The sequence below is a fragment of the Molossus molossus genome, unplaced genomic scaffold (genome assembly GCF_014108415.1).
Source record: "Molossus molossus isolate mMolMol1 unplaced genomic scaffold, mMolMol1.p scaffold_m16_p_4, whole genome shotgun sequence".
Lineage (NCBI taxonomy): Eukaryota > Metazoa > Chordata > Mammalia > Chiroptera > Molossidae > Molossus > Molossus molossus.
The window spans coordinates 84834751-84857379 of record NW_023425377.1 but is presented as its reverse complement, the minus strand read 5'-3'; the positions used below and the strand labels follow the sequence as shown (position 1 = coordinate 84857379).

Genomic DNA, 22629 nt, shown 5'->3' with positions numbered 1-22629 from the left:
CTGTGACAGACACCTGACTTATATACCATTATCATATAATGCTTAGAACAGCCTAAGAAGTAGCCATGATTCTCCTATCTAACAAATCAGGAAACCCAGGCAAGTAGCAGTGCACTGTTATGCCAAATCCTCTACCCACCTCCATGGGGATTTTGCTCCACCAAGCAAGTGGCACATTGCTGCGGAGATGGCAGCTGTCCTGCAGGAACCGTGTCCTGGTCTTCACCTAAGCAATACCATCCATGAAATCGTGGCCTTCGAACACTCACTGCATATTTCCTGATACATACTGAAACAAACACAACTATTCAAGTTTAACAGGTTTATCTGGATGCACCCTAATTTTGTGTACTACATGGGATACGTATTCCACACCTTGGGCGTCACTGCATTTTCCCATGCTGGCCTTGGAAAATTAGTGGGAGTGCGGCCCATGGAGAATTTGATTTCACTAAAATGTCACTCTATGTTGGTCAGGGTTATTTTGTATATATACCTACACTAAAATGAAAATGTCTCCTTGGTCCGCACAGGAATGTTTTCTTCGATCATTGTTCTGGCCAGTACGTGGAATCCTAAGGTGCTGGCAAAGTGCTGAGTGAAAAGCAGTGGATGTGAATAAAGGCCTGATGGCCATCACTGCCCTTGTCTACACTGCTCCTGGAAGCCGCGGGCGCAGGCCAAACTCCACCCCAGGGACCGTGCTTCCCTGCCACTGCAGCAACGGGCTACAACCACCAGAGGGCAGTAACATAAACCAAATTTTTCATTTGGACCCAAAAGTGGATGCACAGTTTAATAATATGTAAAGTCTATCATTACAAGCTTTTGCTTTCCCCACCCCCTATTAATGAACAAATGCCCAGGGGTAATGCAGATATTCCTAAATACAGTGCAAGAAAAGGCAATCTGTACTCATACACAGGGAGTCTAGCACACAGTAGTAAGTGGGAATGAAAATAATCACCCAGATGCAACTAAACCATTAAGGCTAAAGATTTTGCCTCTATATTGCTGCATGCATAGAAACAGAGATACCTGACTCCAGAAATGGGCATTTTTAAAACATGTATTTCACAAGTGCTTATTTAGAGTTCATAACAATACCTGTAATGCTAGCCATGAAGCTACAAGCGGGCTGTGAGGGGAGTTTCATCGTTAGTGCTGGGCATACAAAGGGGGATTTTTCTCTCTGACTAAGGTAACTGAATGAATTATTCAGGGCCCTTCTGTGGGCATTTAAAAATCATAACTCCATGCTTTAAACAATAGCACAAATTTTTAAAAAATGAAAAAGAGGAACTGGCTTATCCCCAAATCACAAAATATCAACCGACATTTACCCATGCCTATTCAGGGTCCTACTATGCAAATAAAAAAAACAGTCTTTTAGTGCTCCTACTGGTTTTAACATCAGAGCATAGAGAATGCAATAGATTGCAAGGGGTTGCTTCTAGTATGCAACCTACCCATTTCCCTGTGAACAAAGAAACAAATAGCCTGCCATTTTCTCACTCACGACAGAAAGGAAGATCCTCTGGTCCTATGCTTTCACAATGGTTTGAAATCTGAGGGCCTCAGGAAAGGCAGGATGCAGACAGCCTTTTCTCTGGAGTTACCCCATTAAACCCTGATATTCATAAAAAATGCTTGACAGATTACAATGTACCTCCACACAGCGTGTGAGAACAGCATACGGAATTTGGTCAAATGACTCTCACTCTCTAAATGTCCTATGTGGGTCATCTCGAGCTTCAGTTCCTTCCACAGGTAGGCAGGAGAAGAGGTCCTGAGCTACCTCCCGATGTGAAGGTGAGGGTCACTCATAAAATAGGGGACAACGCACTGAAAACTGTTAAGATTTATTTTTAAAATTTTGTTTTTATTTTCCCCATTTTATAGACAAAGAACTAGAGCTTTACAGACTTGTCCAAGGTCACAGTCAGTCAAGGCAGAACAGGACTCCAGCCAGGCATTCTCATCCAAGGCCTTGGCTTCCTCCCCCTCCCCTGCACGGTGTCCCGGTCAGCTTGAGCTGCCATAGCCAAGTACCACAGGCCTGGAGGCCTAAAACAAAAGGCATTCATCTGTCACAGTTCTGGAGGCTGGGACATCCCACATAAAGGTGCCAGCAGGGTAGATTTTATGGTGAAGACTCTTTTTCATGACTTGTAGACAGCCACCATCTCCCTGTATGCTTACATGACGCCCTCTTTGTGAGCAGGTGGAGAGAGAGAGCACTCTGGTGCCCCTTCTTATAACCCTCATGATCTTAGCTAAGCCTTATTACCTCTCAAAGCCCTCCAAATTCCATCACATTAGGGTTTAGGGCTTCAGCATAAGCATTGGGGAGGGGGAACATAAACATTTGGTCCAAAACAAGGGATAACAGTGGCCTTCTTCATCCAGCTACATCTTTTCAGTTCAGGTCAATAAATTTGCTGCTAGGCTGCTAGGTGCCAAGCACAGTACCAGGCCTCAGGGAAAACAAGTATGAATAAGAGCTCCCTGGACGTCAGGACAGTCCCAAGGAAATGGTCTACAGGAAAGAGCTTTTGTGACACGTGGCCTTTACGGCTGTGTATAGCACAGTTTATTAGAACCTAGTTCGTGAGACCATCTTCAGATAGCTACGTGTGAAACAGCGGCAATGCAAATCTGGCAACTGATCGGTACATACTATTTGATAAGGTAATTAACGTTAGTTTACTGAGGAAAGTGGGGGAAGGTGAGGAAGAAGGGACATTGTCGAATTTTCAGCCTATAGACTGAGATTTTCAGCTTATAAGAAAATACAAAGGATCTGTACCTCCAGGTGGAAAATTATCAAGTCCAGTTATATTGTGGTGATGTATAACATAACTGGATATTTACTAAGTGTATTTAATTTTTCTTAATTGAGTTGCCAAAATTAAAGCTACTTTCTGGATTGGAAAATGGAAAGGGCTCTGCTTCAATTAATGCATCGTAGTAGTATGTATGTGTATGCTAGTAGTTACATGATGTATTTTTATATATAAATATTTAGTCCATAATAAGTGGTATATCACATATATATAAAATCTCATTTAAAATTTTTTTTCTTTATTGATTTTAGAGAGAGAGGAAGGGAGAGGGAGAGATAGAAACATCAATGAAATCAAACATCGATTGGCCGCCTCCTGCATGCCCCCCACTGGGGATTGGGCCCACAGAGGGTATGTGCCCCTACCAGGAATAGAACCGGCAACCTCTTGGTACATAGGTTGATGCTCAACCACTGAGCCACACCAGCCAGGCTAAAATCTCATTTAATTCTTATAACAAACCTGCAAGGAAATTTTGTTCTCCACAATTAGATCATCTTAAAATGAAGACCAGAAAAGTCAGGGATTCACAGATAGTGACTAAGTTCTTACACATTCTACAAACCATTCAAACATTATTTACTTACACACACACATAATCCTCCACCCCCCACCCCCCCCACCCCGATCTTCTCCCAAATCCAGCTCTTAGGATTTTTTTTCTGTTGTTATATGTGGTATGCTCCTTCATTTTGTTAAGTAGTATGGGGCTGAGGTTGGGTCCTTTCTGAAGGTAGAGATGTTTGAAAGGGGACACGCTTATGTAAATTTCTACTTCCCTTCAAAACTAGACAAGGAGCCCAAGAGAGAAGAGACCTCATTCCACCCCCTCTGGTGAGCCGAGTGCGTTCTGGCTGTGGCCCTGGGGTGGAGAGGAAGCCACCTGTGAACGGCCCACCTCTCCTGACAGCCCAAGAGAGAAGGGGCCTCATTCCACCCCCTCTGGTGAGCCGAGTGCATTCTGGCTGTGGCCCTAGGATTGGGAGGAAGCCACCTGTGAACGGCCCACCTCTCCTGACAGCCCAAGAGAGAAGGGACCTCGTTCCACCCCCTCTGGTGAGCCGAGTGCGTTCTGGCTGTGGCCCTGGGGTGGAGAGGAAGCCACCTGTGAACGGCCCACCTCTCCTGACAGCCCAAGAGAGAAGAGTTCCCAGTTTCTGTCCCCATTCGAGGCTGGACCTGTGCCCGTAGTACTCTGGAAACCAAGCCTGGGGCCTAGGGCGGACTGAATAACGGTACCCCCCAAATGTCCATGTCCTAATCCCTAGGACATGAGAATGTTACTTTATATAGCAAAGACTTCTCAGATGTGATTACATTAAGGATCCTGAGAGGGGGAGATTATCTTGGGGTATCCAGTGGGGCCCAAATGCCATCACGTGTGTCCTGAGAGGCAGAGGGAGATTAGACATAGAAGAGGAAGAGGCATGTGACCACCAAGGCAGAGACTGCAGTGATGTGGCCACATGCCAAGAAATGATGCCAGCCGCTAGAAGCTGCGAGAGGCCAGAAAGAAATTCTCCCCGAGGACCTCTGGAGGGAGCACAGCCCAGCTGAAACCTCGATTCTGACACAGGGAAAGTGCTTTTGGACTTCTGGTCTCCAGAACTGCAAGGGAATGGATCTCTGTTGTTTACAGCCACCCAGTTTTTGGAAGTTCGTAACAGCGGCCACAGGGAACGATGATGGAGGCAAAAAGTCAGAAATTTGGCAAATTGGAGAGAGGAAGGTGGTTTCATGTACCAACTGCTGATTTCATCTCACCAAATACTGTTTTCTCGTTATGATGGTTAGCAATTTCTTGTGTCCAGAGAGATTGCAAGACAGGCTGTGGGGTGAGGAATCCTCTGGTTAATGCACTAGCTAACTCCTGCAGGTCTACAACGCACCGTGAACAAAGCAGCAATCCCTCACACCTCTGAACTTGCTCTCTCGGAGGCAACAGCGAGTCCACACTGGAGTTAACTTGGAAATACAAAGAAACATAAAACCATTCTTTATGACGGTGGCACAGCTGCAAAATTTTTCCACGAGTGACTGTTGTTCTCATCCGGAGTCCCCAGGTCTCTTGAGCTTTGTTCAAAGGTTCTAAGATCTGAACATGAATTGCACATTAATTCTTAGATTTGCCCAGGTAATCCGGCACTCTGCTAGAAGTTACATATGTCTTATGAGAAGACAGCAAAATGAGAGTGTGGGACCTTGTGGGCTAGGGAGTTTGGATTTTATTCTAAAAGTCATGGGGAAGCCATGGACACATTGAATAGGAAGAGGAATGGCTGGACTTCGATTCAGAAGATGCTCTGACTGCCTTTGGTGGGCAGGTGGAGGGCAGAGAGGTCCAGGAACAGATAATGGTGGCCTGAATTACGAGAGTGAACATGAAAATGAAAGAGAAAGCACACTGGAGATATATTTGGAGGTAGAATCTAGGTTAATCTTATTAATGGGAGGTGAATCAGGGGTGACTCCTAGGGACTTTGCATGAGCACGCTCAAAGATGATGGCTGGGAAGGCTGTTAATGGGTGAGGCGGAGAAGGAGCTGCAGGGCTCGATTCAGGAGGTGGGATGGGAATCGAGTCTCCAGTTTAGGAAATATTATGTTACAAGTACGTAGAAATAACAAGTGAGCAGTGGAATCTGGGGATCTGGAATCCAGAGAATAGTTCTAGACCATAAATTTTGAGCATCATTGGCAGAGAGATGGCATTTAAACTATGCTGGAAAAAGAAGCAAAAACTTAATTGGCAGCACAGGTAGTAGGCTGTTTGAAAATGAAAGCTGTCTCTTGCTGTCTTTCTCCCTCCTCCCCCTTTCCATCTACACACACACACACACACACCAGCCAAATCATAACTAATAACTCTTCAAGGCTTAACTGGAAAGCATGGAGACTCAATCTGAGTGCTTTGGGAAGAAAATTAAATAATCAAAGTTGGCCCAGCCAGCGTGGCTCAATGGATTGAGTGTGGTCCCATGGACTGACAGGTCCTGGCTTGATTCCTGGTCAGGGTACATGCCTGAGTTGTGGGGTCCATCCCCAGTAGGGGGCATGCAGGAGGCAGCTGATCCATGGTTCGCTCTCACATCGATGTTTCTATCTCTCTCTCCCTTCCTCTCTCTCAAAAAAAAAAAAAAAAAAATCAATAAAAACATATTAAAAATAATCAAAGCTGAACAAAATTATAAAATACATTCAAAATTTAGGGGAAAATAAAATAATCAAAGCTGAAGCAATTCTAAAAATGCTTGTAATCCAATCCTTGCCTACTGGTTTTATCTTTCACTCTTGGGTAATTTTCTTTAAAATGACATTATATAGAGTGCAGATGATAGACTGCTAGAAATTTAAATTTAAGGTAAAATATGATAAATAGAGATTATAGCTCTGTTGAAGATATGGATGGATGGATGGATCGATGGATCGATGGATCGATGAATAGGTGGGTGGATAGGCAAACAGACTGAGAGACTGACACAGACAGACTGTAAACACTGTTTTATATTTGACACATAGTGGGTAATTTAACACTCACCCAAAAAGGTGATCCAGAGGAAAGGTTGTGCTTAACGTCTATGAAGCTCTGAGAGACCAGGAATGGGGGAGGCCATGTGGCCAGAACAGTCTCCAGACTTACTAATTCTCTATCAGATCTGAAGAAACATAACATGTCAGTGATCAAACTATTTAATTCCTAAAAGAAAAAGAGTCACATTGTGGGATGTAAAAATCCTATGTGAAATAAAAGGCCATGATTCAATGTAGAATGTGAGAACATGTTTGTTATTACAGGTTCACTTGCCAGGAAAACTGTCTGCATTTGATAATCCAAAAACAATTAATAACATATCAGATTATCTCCTCCAATTAATATCATAAGCATATAATTCCACCATGAAACTCTGAGAAAAATACGTAAACACAGTCAAGAAAAGATGACAAAGTCTGGGTCCAAAGGCAAGAACACCTCCAGAGTCTGTGCGATCCTCAGCTCATCAAAGACATGACAGAGCTGTCAAAGTCTGTGGGCAGAACCCAGCACTTTCTAGGTCAGTGAAACGGTGTCAAGTTCACCTTCACCCTGACCCTCTCCAGTTCCTCTACTTGCAATAGAAACTAGCAAACTTCTTAGGCCATTTTTCCTTTCCTAGGCTTGTTGGTATCTACGGCACAGTCAACTTTGCACAAAACCACAGTTTAGATGGAAAATCACTTTGAGTTTCTGGCTCATCAGCAGTACTGCACATCTAATTAGCTCAACAATTGGTCCCTGTGATAAAATCAGCCAATTTTATGTTCAAATGGCTGCTCCGTGCTAAGCAATACTGTCACTCTAAACTTCACGTATAAAGGAGTTGCTGAAGACGCTGGTTACTGGGAGGTCACTGGGGGGCAAACTAGCGAAGACTATTAAATTAGTACGTAAGTCAATGTTATAGTCAGGACATAGGGGGTCCCACCAGGGCTCAAATAAAATGAATTCCCAGAATGTAGTGACAGGGCCAGAAATGTCCACTCTTACAGCGGAAAATCCTGCGTAGATATAAAAGGCATGGAAGGAGTCATCTGCAGAATCTCCCCACTCTTAGAAAGAAACCTAAATGTTTACGATGATTACAGTGTCCTACACCCTAATCTGGTGTTGTCCAGAAATGACTCTTGCTATTAAAGACTGTTGTTTCGGGAATTTGTTCAGGTTTCCCTAGACAGAAAACACAGGCAGGCCAGTTCCTCTCCTCAGCTTCCTCACATCCTTCACTCCCCTGTTCGGGCAGCTGGAGATGTCCGAGACTCTCCCTACTCTGCAATCGTTAGAAACCATATTCCTTTTTAAGGTAAATGTCAACGCACAGATCAACTTCTTTACGGTGTAAGAGCTAATTGTGTCACCTCTCATAGGCATTTGCGGATTATTGATTTCTTTCTTTTTTTGGTGTGTACATTATCAATTACAACAATTGCATGGACAGCTAGTTAGAAACCTATAAGAGTTTCAATATCAGAAGTAAGAGATACATGAACAAATGCAATTTTCCATAAAGATAAGATACATACATATCTTATCTTGTATCAAGCTAAACATACCCATATTATCTATGTATACGTATAGATACATATAGTCAGAAATATAAAAATGACTCAGTTATATAAAGTGCTTTACACAGTGATTAGCATGTTGCTGTTCTATTGTTATCATCGTTATTTAGCTACATATATACTATATATACATATATTACATAAACTACATATATAACTATATTACATAACTATATAATTGTAGCAGGATTCCTGCTGGAAATTAAACTTGTGTCTCTCTTTCTCTGCTCTAACAGATATGCCAGAAAGTCACTGAAGCATGGCAAACCACCCCTGAGACACTGTGGTCAGCTGCCTGGCCTGAACTGGGTAAAGGACCCCTTGTAGCTCGTCTTACCGGCTACCTCTCGTGCACCAGCTCAGGTCCTCTGGGCTTCACCTTTCTCCTCTCCCCACCTCAGTGCCCAGCGCTGCATGGACTCTAATTAGCTTCATGAAGGCACAACCCTACAGCACCTCACCTCACCCCCATGCCATGTGCCTCTCAGCTCCCTTCTCCTGCCCTGGGGACACAGTATCCTGAGCCCACTCATGTGCAACCCAGAAGTGCAGCATGAATCCACAGGAGATGGTATCCCATGGACATATGCTTCCCTTCCCCCAGAATGACTGGTCATTTCATGAGGACCAAACAACCAGTTACCAATAGCAGTAACAGGGCACAACGTGTATTGGTGCCCCCCCCTTTCCTTGTCCACTCCCCTCCCCTGCACTGCTGCTCCACGGCACCGCATGCCCCCGTAAGTCTTCACACACAGCCTTTGTCCTGGGCTCTGCTCTCCATGACACCCAGACTAAGGTAAAACTCCCAGTGGTCACCCACGTGCTGGTGCAGTTAGCCCTCCTGCTCCCAGGGGCGGTGACACAGTTAGACGCTTTGTTCTTCTCTTCCTGAACAGGAAAATGATTTGATCCCTCATGATGCAGATGTAAAAGGGGGGGGGGGGGCAGTTCCTCGTGTACAAGGGAGAACGGGAGGATAACTCCCGAGCCAGGGCTTCTGGGTGGGGGCCCCCTGGGCAGTGGCGGTGTGGGGGATGGAAGAGCCTTCTGCACCTGACTGAGCTCAAGCGGGGGTCCCAGGGCTACGGCTTTCAGTACTCAGCTCCTCCCGGTGGTGCCTGAAGAGACTAGTGACCCTCACGCCGTGTGTCTCTCCAGACAGGCAAAGGAGAGGGCAGTTCCTGGGGGCAGCACGTCTGATGGCCTCAAGGGCCTGTGCTTCGTGGCCGTCCCCTGTCCTGGCAATAAGCCAACACAGGAGTGCAAGGCTTGGAATCTTGAGTCTCCCAGCCAGAGAGCCAGACTGCTATGCCCCCTGCCTCCGGTGGGGTCCGAGGCTAGTTTTATTTACGAGATAAAACAAAAGAGATGGGACAGTATTTGTTCTCTGAGTTGATGATAATGCAGTTATATGTAATTACGTTAACAGCAATGCATATCTAGTGTTGGGGGCACAGGCAACCCCAATATTTATGCAAAAAGACCCTACTTTTAAAAACCAGCCAAAAAAGTATATATGTATATGAATGTATGTATTTAATTCCCTGTACAGAACACCCAAAAGCATTTGGTTAGAACAACCATCTAGAATATAAGATTAGAAGTCTCCAAATCTCAAAAAATAATAGAGAAATTATTAAAACCGTGAATTAATACGTAATATCTAAATTTTATTACATATAACTATCAACTGCTAAGATCGATGTGCGTTCCATTCAAAGCTAAGGGTAAGAAAGTATATTGGGGTAAAAACCATAAAATTAGGTATAAGTCAGCCTCTTCATCATCGCATAGAAGGCACTGACCTTTGCACTTAAAATTTTCATTGTGAACACCAAAATACCATCTCATGTTGACATATTCAGGAGGGAAATTAATATCCTTCCAGAGTGCCTTAGTATTACTGTATCACAGGGCTGTGAATCATTACAACAGGCAATTTATATATAACATTAATCATAGGTAACTCTAAGTATTAACTACTAATATTGCCTTTATAATTAAATATAATTAATTAGAACTAATTTTTTAAGTTCTTGCCTGGGGCCGACGCTCCTCCGAACCTAGAACAAGGTCCTGCCTGGTGTAGACATGTCCCCACCCATCTCTAAAACGTTCTTCAGGCCTAGGCCTTCTCCTCTCATCTCTTGTCACTTTTCCTAAGTGCTTCTATCAGCAACTTGGGTTACATTCACCAAGTATAAGTCAACTCGCAATAATAATAATAAGGGCTGCTATTTGTTGAGTACTTAGTATGTGCTAAGCCCTGCACTTTACAAGCATGAACCCAGTTAATAGTCATAACCACCCTCCCTGCAAGGTAGGAACAGCCCACATCTCCCAGCAACCACTGGATGCCCATAGCATGGGCAGCTCAAACTCCACAATTCCAAACTTCACTTAGCCTCCCCACAAACCTGCCTCTGCTTCTCCATACCATTACACAAGTCATCACTATCCAGAAATGGGTATGTCGTTCTGGGACTCCTCCCTCTCCACTCCCAATCAGTTCCAAGTTCTATGAGCTCTACTTCCTAAATATCCCTTCATTCCGTTTATACTTTGACCATCCTGGATAAAGCTCCCATCATTTCTGGCCTGGAGTCCTGTAATAGCCCAACTCATCTCTGTATCTAGTCTGATTTTTCTAATTCCGGTTACTCTACCAACTTAACCTTATGACGTCGGGCATCTAAAATAAGGGGATAACAATGAGGTCTCTCATCCTTCCAGGTTAGCTTGAGTAAATGTGACATGGGGCATCTCACTGTTAGGCACTTGATAAAAAATGACTCAGCTGACATACAAATCATGGCAATTTGATGCTACAGGCCACATGTCTAACTGCCACCACACATGTCCAGGTAAGCCCACCATTATCAGAAAAGTCACAATGGAAAGGGATATGCGAAAGAATAAGGTATAATGAAAGTTTTTTTAGTATATACACATACTCAAATTACTCCAAAACTTACCAGCTTAGAATAACAAGCATTTATGATCTCGTGGTTTCTACAGCACAACTTAGTTAGGTGCCTCTGGCTTGAGGTCTTACGTGAGGATGCAAACTGTCAACCGGGCTACAATCTCATCTGAAGGCCTGACGGAGGTTAAGGGGCTTCCCAGCTCGCTCAAGTGGCTCGCGGAGGCCTTCATCCCTTGCCTCATGAGCCTCTACAAAGGGCTCCCTGACAATATGGCTGTCGGTTGGCCCCTGGGCAAGTGATCCAAGAGACAGTGAGCAAGAAAGGGCCCCCTAGATGGAAGTCACAATCTTCTTTTTTTAATCCTTACCTGAGGATATTTTTTGCATTCATAGAGCGAGAGGGAGAGAGGGAGGAAGAGAGAGAGAGAGAAACATTGACATGAAAGGGACACATCGAGTTGTGTCCACACAACCCCAACCGGGGCAGGGGACAAACTGCAACCGAGGTACATGCCCTTACCAGGAACCAAACCTGGGTCTCTCCAGACCGCGAGCCGACGTTCCAACCGCTGAGCCAAACAGGCCAGGGCAGAAGTCACAACCTTTAATAAACTCATCTCACAAGTAATATCCCATCTCTTTTGTCATTCAGTAGAAGTGAGTCATGAAATCTAGCCCATACTCAAGAAGAGGGGATTACACATGGCCAGAGACCACAGAATTTTTTTTTTTTTAGAGAGAGAGGAAGGGGGAGAGAGAGAAACATCGATGAGAGAGAACATCGACTGGCTGCATCCAGCACAGCCCCACTGGAGATTGAACCGGAAACCATGGCATGTGCCCTGACCGGGAATCAAACAGGGACCTCTCAGTCCATGGGACGACACTCAATCCACTGAGCCACACTGGCTGGGCAAAGCAACTCATTTTTAAAAGAACTAAATCTCTATTGGAGGAGATTTTAAAAATACAATACAAGTTAATAATGAAAATAATTATTTTATGATGGAATTCCATATTTCTCAGAAGTCTTTTTTTATGGTAATTCAATCTACTGTTACAAGCAAGACGGAGAGCCTTATAGGTCGAATGTGAAGAGACGGGAGAAAAGGACCATCTACAAGCCAAGGGGCGGGGCCCGGAGCCGTTTCTCCCTCAGAGCCCCAGCGGGAGCCAACCCTGCAGACACCTCGATCTCGGACTTCCAGCCTCCAGTACCGTGAGACAATAAACTTTGCTGTTCAAGCCCCCAGTCTGTGGTACTTTGTAACGGCAGTCTGAGCAAACAGGAAGACAAAAGAGAAAGGAACTTCAGAGAGAGAGGCAGAGAAGGACAAAGAGGGAGAAAGACTATATGTTGATTTTAAAGAAAGATGTGTAAGGGCCTATGATTATAATCTCATTTAGCACATTCATGGAGCAGAATGGCTAAATTCCAAGAGGCTGATAGAAATTTCCAAAAAATGTGCAAATGGAATCCAGTGCCAGGTGAGAAGAACCAGACTCTCCCTCCACAGGTAGGGCCCTACCTGGCAGGGGCAGATGGCGGGGCTGCGGAAGGAGGCCAGGAGCGACAGGGGGCCTTACCTTCTGGTAGTCCTCTTTGGATCGCAGGGCCGCCTCCATGTGCGTGGTGGAGGTCGGATAGATGGCTGAGCGGTACTGAGAGCCGTGGTCATTGCCTTGGCGCATGCCTGGGGAAGTGGAAAGTGGAGAGGATTACTGGGGGCACTGGATGGCGAGGCCAGTATCACACGTTCTCTGTGGCTAATGTCCTTAGTGCTTTTCATTTTATCTTGACATCTCTCTCCTTAAATGAGCATGAAATGTACCTGTCTTGCTTTGCCTATTTCAATGATAACAAATATCTCTGAACTTGGGTAAATTTATCACAGCCCTTGCATCATAGTAGATGCTCTATAATTATGTATTTTCCTGTGCAGATGTTTAAATCGTAACCCAGTCCATGTATCACTTGCAAAGCGCAGTGATACACATTATTTCTTTGGATCCGAATGAGACACCTTCTATGGCAGGTACTGTTGCCCCTCACTTGGCAGGTAAGAAAATGTGATGACGCACATGCCAGGGCCTGGAGTTCTGCCTGGCATTGAGAGATGCCTGTAAGTGAAACAGTAACTGTGCTCAGTGGGTTTAAAGTGTTTGCCTAAGATCACACACCCAATTAAGAAAAAACCCTGGGACGTAATGTTGTCTAGTGCACTTTCCACCCCGTCACAGCAGCTAGGGTGTAGATGGTGGTCAATTTCTAACTGAGTAATTTAGTTCCCAAAGCTAAACAGCCACAGGCCTAATATAGATCGCCTATTGATCTCTATACTGTTGTCAAAATGAACTTCACTTATGTTTACTGCATCATTCAAGAATCAGTCTAACAAGTGTCCCAAAACTCCTACAGAAGATTCAACCTTCCAAAGAAAACCAGCTTCGAATTTCAAGCTTGATGCCCACACGTATCACCTGGGAATGTTGTCAAAATGCAGGTTCTGACTCCACAGGTCTGGGGTGAGCCTGAAATTCTGCATTTCTTAATTGCTCGTGGGTGGCGTGGGGCCACCAGAGCGAACTTGGGGTAGCAAAGCTTTAGTGTGTGCCCAGATATTTTCACGATTCCTTTATGATCTGTCAGCAACATTTCTAATTCCAGCACTGTGGTGAGGGAAACCTGAATCTTCCAAACCACCCTTGCGCGGGTATGCTGTTGACAATGCTCCCTCCACCCCAACATGTCATGCACACACTTTTCACAGGACTCCTTTTCAACCTTTAAGACAGTTCACGCATCTTCTCTCTGGAAAGCCTTCCCTGATTGTGCCTCCTGGCTATGACAGTCACCGCTCCTTGGGGCTCCATCGGGCCTTGCAGGTCCCTCCCTTGCAGGTGCATCACGCTGCACTGGTATCATGTGATTGTCCCCTTTCTCCTCTGCGAGCTGTCCAGAGGGAGAGCTTTACCGCCGCAGTGCCTGGGGTAGCACCAGCCAGATGGACGGACTTGCACAAACATTTGTCACAGGAAGAATACATGCGTGCATACCTTGTGATCCAAGGCCCTGCGGTCAATACTGAGGGCTTTGTCACATTTACTTGGTAAATCTCAATGTAAAATCGAATGTAAATGAAATAATCGTTCTTAGGAGCTATAGGAAAAAGCCACAAATGAGCTGATACGTTTGCTCTTACAGGTAAGCGCAGTAGCTGAGGACGCCGAAGGCTCACTATGGCAGTTAATGGGTGGGCAAGCTAGAATTCATGATCGAAACTTCAGGCCAAAAACAGAAGGTTAAATGGTAACAAAACCGTAGGATTTAGGGTCAAGCCCTGGGCTATCTATGGCATACAGGTGCATGTGTGTGTGTGTGTGGGGGGTTCTGACGCCTACTTGCCCACACCCCCAGAGCAGCTGGCTTCTTACAATCTCACTCTCACACCTCCCATCCTTTCCTCGCTGTACAAAGGTCACATGGGGACCAGGAACTAATTAGTGGCTAAAAGAGCCAGTAATGACACAAAAATATTAATAATACATGATAAAAAATAAACCATCTCATCCTTCTAATAAACAACTACCAAATTAAAACATCTACTTCATTTCAGTGTAAGTTATATATTCACATAAGCATTCTTATATTATTATTATTATAGTATACAATATATAAGTACTATTACAGTATAAATATTACTTATAGTGCATACTATATAAGCATGATTAGAGTGTATTATTATTATTTTTTTTTATCCTCACCTGAGGACATTTTTCTATTTTTTGTTCAGGTAGAGTGGGAGGGGGAGAGAGGAAGAGAGAAAGAGAAACATCGATGTGAAGGGACACATCGAGTGGCTGCCACCCGCACAACCAACCAGGGCCGGGGACAAACTGCAACCGAGGTACATGCCCTTAGCGGGAACCGAACCCGGGTCTCTCGGGACCACAGGCCGACGCTCTAACCGCTGAGCCAAACCGGCCAGGGCGTAAGTATTATTTTTTAAGCACCTGATATGTACCAAGTACTCTTCCAGATGCTGAGGATGCAGCACTGAATGAAAGCAGACCCTCCCTCCTCAGAGCTCACATTCAGGGGGAATCGAAGAGACTGGATACATTCACATTCCAGAATGGCACCCAGGCGACCTTTTCACTTTGCCTTCTTCAGTTTTCCCTCCTTCACTTACGAGGAGAGCTTTGCTTGCATGACTGCTTCCCATACTTTCGTGCATCAAGACTTGATAGTAGTAACATTATTCTCCAGGAAGAAAAAAGATTGCTGGATGGCTGATTTTTGCTAAAATCCGACCCCCTCCCCATTCAAGATGCAGAAAAGCAGGGTCTCGGTGGAGAGTTGTTTAAAGCTATGTGAGCTTTCTTTCTTTTAAAAGACAAATTAGTATGTGAGTGAAAGAGACTCTGCAGGTGTGACATTTCTATTTTCAACAAATGTTGCTAAGATGTCTTATGTCTTGTACACTGAAGACAATAAATATCTGTGTTTGGTTGAAGGTCTTTGAATTGTCATAGGATCATGAGAAATTGTTGCTTATGGATAAATACCAGCTTTTCATCAAACAAAATGGGAATAATGAAGAATTATTCCAAGGAAATGGCATAATAATGGGCTCTTTCACTAATCATATTTTCACAAATAATCTGATAGATAGAGTGCATAATGAAACCCTTAAGCTATTTAGAGCTTCTCTTGTACTGACATGACAACCTAAGGGGTAGAAACATCTGGAAGATCTTACAAAATTGTGTGGTTGGGAAGAAAAAATATACATGACTGTCATTCAAGGCAAGAATGTCAGATAATGCATTTCTTTTCTTTGGTCTTTTTTTAGATTATTTTTTCTTATAAATGTATCTTTATTGTTGAAAGTATTGCTTAAATTTTATTTTTCAGTTATAACTGACATGTAATAGTATATTAGTTTTGGGTATACAACATAACGATTAGACATTTATATATCTTACAAAGTGATCACCCCAATAAGTCCAGTACCAATCTGGCACCATACATAGTTATTACAATATCACTGACTATATTTATTATGCTCCACTTTACATCCCCACAACCATTTTTGTAACTGGCAATTTATAATTCTTAATCCCTTCACCCTTTCTGCCTAACAACCCCCAACACCCCTTTCATCTGATGACTATCAGTTTGTTCTTTGTATCTATAAATTTGTTTGTTCATGGTTTTTGTTTTTAGATTTCACATATAAGTGAAATCATATGATATTTGTCTTTCTTCATCTGACTTATTTTATTTAGCATAATACCTTCTACCATACATGTTGCTGCAAATGGCAAGATTTCATTCTTTTTATGGCCAAGTAATATTCCATTGTATATATGTAGCACATCCTCCTTATCCATTGAATAAAATACCTAGGAATAAATTTAACCAAGGAGGTAAAATACCTGTACTCAAAAAACAATAAGACATTAAAGGAGGAAACTGAAGAAGATACAAATAAATGGAAGAGAATACCATACTCATGGATTGGAAGTATTAACATTGTTAAAATGTCCATACTAACCAAAGGAATCTATAGATTTGATGCAATCCCTATCAAAACAGCAATGGCATTTTTCAAGATAATGCATTTCTATCAAAACTAGGTATTATTGATGTAATGAGTGGTTATACTACTGCTGCATTCCAGGACATGGATTTATGGACCCTTCCCTGAAGCCATAATCCCTTGATTTAAATTCTAACTTGATCATCTGTTAACTGTAACACAATACTGATACAGCTCCCATCACTATTTTCCTTGTCTTCTCTATGCAGACTTGGGGCATCCCCAACTCACTCTGGGCAGCTTTAAAGAGAAGTAATATTGTGGGCACTATCCACAGCTCTGCTCCAGACTCCCTGCACCTTCCCCTTTGCATGCCCCAAACTGACCATTCAACCAATGAGAAGATGGAAGTTATTCACACAGTTACAGCTACCACCTACAGGCAGAAGTCTTTACAACCTGAATTTACAGCCCTGACCTACTGACCCTTCTTGGATATTCTAGTGAAACTAAAAGCTCCCCATGTTAGAAACAATACACACTGTCCTCCTGGTCACTCTGGCTAAACCCCTGTCTGTCCAGGAGAGAAGATAAGAAACTGCTAAAGAAATACCTGCAGTAGGGGGTGGAGAGAAAACATCAAAGCCTTTATTCAGATTCCTTGAATCTTAGGTGATACTGGACAAGATATAACTCTCTCTGGTCTACTCATGAATAAAAATATTAATGCCATTGATTCCCCACCAACATTTATCCCAAGGAGAAGGTATAGTATCTTAAAACAAAACCATACACATATTCACATACTTGTGTGTGTGTTTGGTTAATTCCTATGCACGTACCTTTTATTTCACTGATGAAGGGGCTTATTAAATGGATAGGAGTTTGAAATTTGGAAGCAGAATGGTTCATTGGGAAATATGATTTAATGCTCAACAGACTGAAAATCCCACAGAACTATGGATTTTCTGTTCTTGTTATTTTTAATACATTGCATTTACAGATGTTTAGCATCATTAAACTTTTCACCAGTTCTTTCAACCTCCATTGGCTTATGCTGTGAATGCAAAACAGTCATTCACATGTGAGGAAAACCTGTTTACTAAATCTCTTGTAAGAAGCCTAGGACTTAGAGCTATAAGATCTTGTTTTTAAGTCTGACTCTGCCACTGACATGCTTAATGCAAATTACCTAATCTTTCTGAGCCTCAAACCTCCTTTGTAAAACAGGAATTATAAAGGCCTAATTTATGGGTTTGTTGTGAATAAATAAGATAAAACCTGCAAACACTTTGTAGACTGTAAAGAATTTTTGTAGATGTTGAATACTTTTATTTATACAACTTTTAATAATCTTAGAACATTTCAGAACTACTTTTGAAATAAAAATAACAAATGACATCACACAAGATATTCTAAGAATAACCATTTTTTCCCTTGTAAAGCATTATTTATATTAATCTCTCAGCTATTCACACAGCAGGGGTCACACAGGTAAATCGAAAGAGAGGATCAAAATTCATTTTATGTGTGTAGAAATGTACTAGTTTATTTTTAACTGTTTATTACATCTTTTTATCAGAATTACCTTCCTTTTAAATTTTAACTCTGCTAATCTCCAGCCCAGTTCTTTACTTCAATGGAAGACAACCCTAAGAGAGGGGGAAAAATCTTTGAGTGAATTCTCAGGACCGCAGGCCGACGCTCTAACCGCTGAACCAAACCGGCCAGGGCATGAGTGAATTCTCCTACCCCTGCTCTTACTCATACAGAGCTTTCCAATGCTTATCGCTATTGGTCTCGGTTCTAAAGTTTGGAAAAATCAGGCCTGTTGGCATTATCTTGCATCTCCTGAGCTCATATTCACTGGGGTGCTAGAAAGGGGGACAGAAAGATGTGCAGAATGGTAGAAAGAAACAAAAACAATTAAAAATCATTGAAAACATAGTTGTAAAAGCCTATACTTTTTTCTGGTGACTACTTGCCTTTTTTCCTTCGTTCCCCCATTCATTCATCCTTCCCTATCTCAGGCAAGGTACCAGGCACTGGGATTCAAAAGTAAGACACAGTTTCATTTTTCACCCAGATCACCTTCCTAGTACAGTAAGGAGAAATAGATGAAAACTAATAAGCATAATCAAGTGTTGGAGGTATGTTTCTGTCAGCTTGGGCTGCTATAATAAAATAACCCACAAACCAGTGGCTCCTCAACAACAGACGCTTATTTCAACAGTTCTGGAGGCTGGAAGTCAAGATGTCAGCCAGTGTGGTGGATGGTGAGAAACTTCTTCGCGTCCTCACATGGCAGGAAGGGAGTGCGCTGGCTCTTGGACCTCTTCTTATAAGGGCACTAATCCCATTGGTGAGGGCTCCACCCTCCCCAAGGCCCCACTTCCAATACCATCACGTTGGGAATTAGACTTCAACATATGAATTTGGGGGAGACACAAACACTGAGTCCATTAACAAGATTTTATGGGGGAAAAAATCTGTGCAGATTAGAAAAATGCAGGGATTCAGAGAAAAGAGTGCGTAAATTCACATGATCAGCATGGACAGGGCCTAAATCCTGCGAGGCTGTACAACAGGAGTGACTCTTGTCTTGAAAGAGAAGTAGATGGGCCGGAGGGGTGAAAGACATTCTCCAGGGGGACAAAGGTCAGGACTGTGGAACAGCTGGTGCCTTCGGGGACAGGATAGGAAGCCCGGAGTATTTGCAGAAGCAGCAGCAGCAGGGTTGGTGTCTTCACCAAAGCCCTGGGGCTTATCTTCTCCAGCAAGCTTGAAGTCCAGATGAGAAAACTAACATCTAAGAACTGCTGGAAATACGGGAAGTGGTCCTGCTAACTGCCTGAATCACAAAATAAATAGCTGACTGTTACAAACTGATCTAAACAGCCTTTATGCTGCTGTTCTCCAACGGACACAATTAACCAAAATCACATTTTGAGAAAGAAAAACAAAATGTCACTGAAAGCCGAGAATTCCTATTTGTCTTTCCGTTTTCTGCCAACAAATATGTTCTCTCCAGCATAAAGTATTACAGGGGGCAACTGTGTGCTCCGCATATGGAGGCTACAGAAGAGTTAGGTTAAAGCTTTGATCTCAAGAAATAGCCTGAAAAGGGGAGGGAAGAAGAGGAACAATTATGAGCTCCACCCTGTATTTACCTGTGCTGGGTCTTTGCCAATTCTTCTCACTTAACTCTCACAGAAGTCTTGTGAAGTAGTTATTATTCTTAACCTTCTTCGACACAAAGAAGGATCACTTAAGATCTCTATGATTTTAAGCAATCTTACTGATGTCACACAGTAGGTACACGGCCATCCTATGGTTTAAACCTAGCTCTACCTAACGCAAAGCTCTTTCTCCTTCCCAAATTAATGTGCAAGAAGTTAGGGCAAAACAATCAAAGATGGTGGAGCAAAGTGCCCTGTAGGCAGCGTATCTGCTGGGGAGAGGGCATCACAGACTCAGGCCCAGAAATAAGAACCAATTTGGCACGCTTGACAAGACTGAAGAGGCAAGACTGGTTTCTGCCAAAGGGGCTGGAAGGAAATGAAGCTGGTCCGTTGAGCATGAGGTCACAGGTATCTTCACAGGACATACCGGGGCCGCACAGATTCAACATGTATGGCAAAGTTCACTGTACTCTCCGTTTTGCTTTGGAAAATCTAAGAGAACACGTGAATGGCATCATCTGGTGTCTTCACATCCCAGGAAAGCAAGTAAGGGGCTTGCTGTACTTGGTGACAAGAGAAAAACTCGCTCAGAAACAATGTCGTGTGTTTAAAATTCGTCTAGAACATTCTCTAAGCTGATGGATGAGGGCTGGGCTTTGGGGTGGTCCTGAAAAGAACTGACCTCTTGGCACCTACCAACTCTTTGAGATTTCTCCATCTACCTTCTAAGTAAGATCTGAAAGGGACATGCCATCCAGAGACTGCTCTAAGATTTCTCTCTCTCTCTCTCAGCAAGGCCAGAGAAAGCATTAGAAAATGGAGAGATGCTTAATCTATAATGAAGAAGAAGCTGGATGAGCTCATCTTTGGGTACCAGCTCTGTGTTATACTTTCCGTCTGGAGAGATGAGAAATATGCCTGAACACGGGAATTGTAAAGGGAAGTCCACCTCGTGAGTTACTAAGAGGTGATTCCTTTAAGAAATTCCAGGAGCTACTAGCTAATAGTGACTATCAGAGAGAGTGAAGACTGACATTTTCCTAAGGGCCCCAAATCACTAACTGTGTTAGGGAACTTCAAAGGAGCAATCTCATTAGGGACTATCCATGTTCGTTGGATGGACAGGGCAACTCCCAGCAGGATACGTTCATTTCCTTCTCTTCTCTAGACTGTTGTCAGCAAGAAATGGATCCCGACCCACAGATGCTGAGTGAAGCAGAGGAGCAGGCGCATGTGTTGTTGTGAGATGGTTCTGGGTTCTAATTCCAGCTCTGCTAACTATGTAACCTCAGCCAGGTCACTAGGCCCATCAGAGCTTCAGGTTCCTCGTTTGGAAAAAGGGGGATGATGATGTGTACCTCACAGGGTGATTGACCTAGGAGCTCAGTAATCATCTCTACCCTCTCCCCTCGAGATAAACTGTCCCCAGTTGAGACCCACTGCTCTATATTAATAAATCACATCTTTCGATAGTGTCACTAAAAAGCCTACATATTCAGGCAGCTAAATGAAATACGTAAGAAGTAAAAGCTCCAGGGTGAGTGGAAACCAGTCATTATAAAAGAGTATCAGAGGTCTTTGGTGTTCATATTTTGTTTTGTATCCACTAACTTCAGTGATTAGCAGTGTGGCGTGTTTTTGCGTGTTTGCTTTTTGGTTTTGGTGGGGTTTTTTTATCCTTACATTCAACTGAATGGAGATTTGCAATGGAAAACACAAGACCCGTTTTTTCTTCTTCTTCTTTGGTAGAATAGCATTTAAAGTTACATATTGAAAGTCTAAAAAGAAGAGGCGGAGGTATTACAGACTTTAAGTGAATTAAAATTATAATCAACATGCATATAGTTTGAAAGAGAGAAGGTTCTCAACCATACAGAGAAAGCAAGGAAAAGTCTTTTTCCCCTTATTTAATAAGAAGGGTAGGAAAACAAGCAGCAGCATTGAACCCACCGTCATAATGTGTTTTCTGGTGACTACAGCATCTTACCATATCTCTTAGAAAGTCTCAACTCTCTAAAAAATCAGTACAGTCCTATCTCGCTGTCCCAGTAAGGAACCGCAATCAGTTTAACAGAGAACAAGGTGACTTAAACAAGGCAGAAATGTAGTTCTTTCTCATTTTGAGAAAGCTGTTGAGGTAGGGGGTCTAGGGGTGGTCGGGTGGCTTCATGGTCACAGGGGCTTACATGTCTTCTTTCTACTCAAGCACCCTTAGCTTATGGCTCTCATTCTCAAGGGCTTGAGATGCCGCCTGCACTGGGCCCTCACGTCCAAGCTGCAGTCTAGAAGGGAAGCAGAAGGACACTTCCTCCCACCTCCTCTGTCTTTGAAGAGCCTTCCCAGAAGTCCACTCCTACCCCATGGGCCAGAGCACAGTCACGTGGCCACACCTCCGGAACGTCCCTGTCCGCACTGGAGCTGGCCAAGGCCAGGCTACCGAGGCCACACCCTCCTTCTCCCCCTCTCCATCCTTTTTCCCTCCCTCACTGAGAGGCTCTTTTCTTTTTCTTCAATAAGTCACAGGTACCACATCTCTTCTCAGGCTCTGTGTCGAGGGAAACTAACCTAACCCTTGAAGCTCTTCAACTAGATTCACTCTCATTCAAGCCACCAGCTGCCCACCTCCTCTGCTATGTTGTTTCTTACATTCGCTCACTCTTGTTGTTTAGGTTTGCGGATAAACTATTATTAGGGATGTGTATTACAGCATATTAGACAAGTTTATTAAACTGCTAGAAATGAAGAGACCCAAGTTCTTGTGGTCGGCATACGACTTCCATACACCTGGGGGACATCACGCTCGGACGAGGAGCACTGGCCTGCGTTCTGCACCGGTCGCACTCAGGATGGTGCGTCTACATTAAGCATAGGAGCGGCTTCGCTGCTACAACTCTGTTTACTGGATTTTGAACAGGCCCACTTGCTTCTCCACAATTTATCTCAGTGAAAAGAAAACCACCAATGAATGGCTCAGACTTTCAAATACTCTAAGCACATAGAGTTAGTCCCTCTACACCTTGCTTCCTA

General features: G+C 43.4%; 1 protein-coding gene across 2 annotated transcripts in view; it reads right to left on the bottom strand.

Annotated features, from left to right (window-relative positions):
* MSRA (methionine sulfoxide reductase A) overlaps positions 1–22629 on the bottom strand; it is a 385848-nt gene that overhangs the window by 80372 nt on the left and 282847 nt on the right. For both annotated transcript variants that reach the window (XM_036241934.1, XM_036241933.1), the window contains exon 5: positions 12462–12568. In XM_036241934.1, the coding sequence (XP_036097827.1) occupies positions 12462–12568 (107 nt within the window). The remainder of the gene's footprint in view (positions 1–12461; positions 12569–22629) is intronic.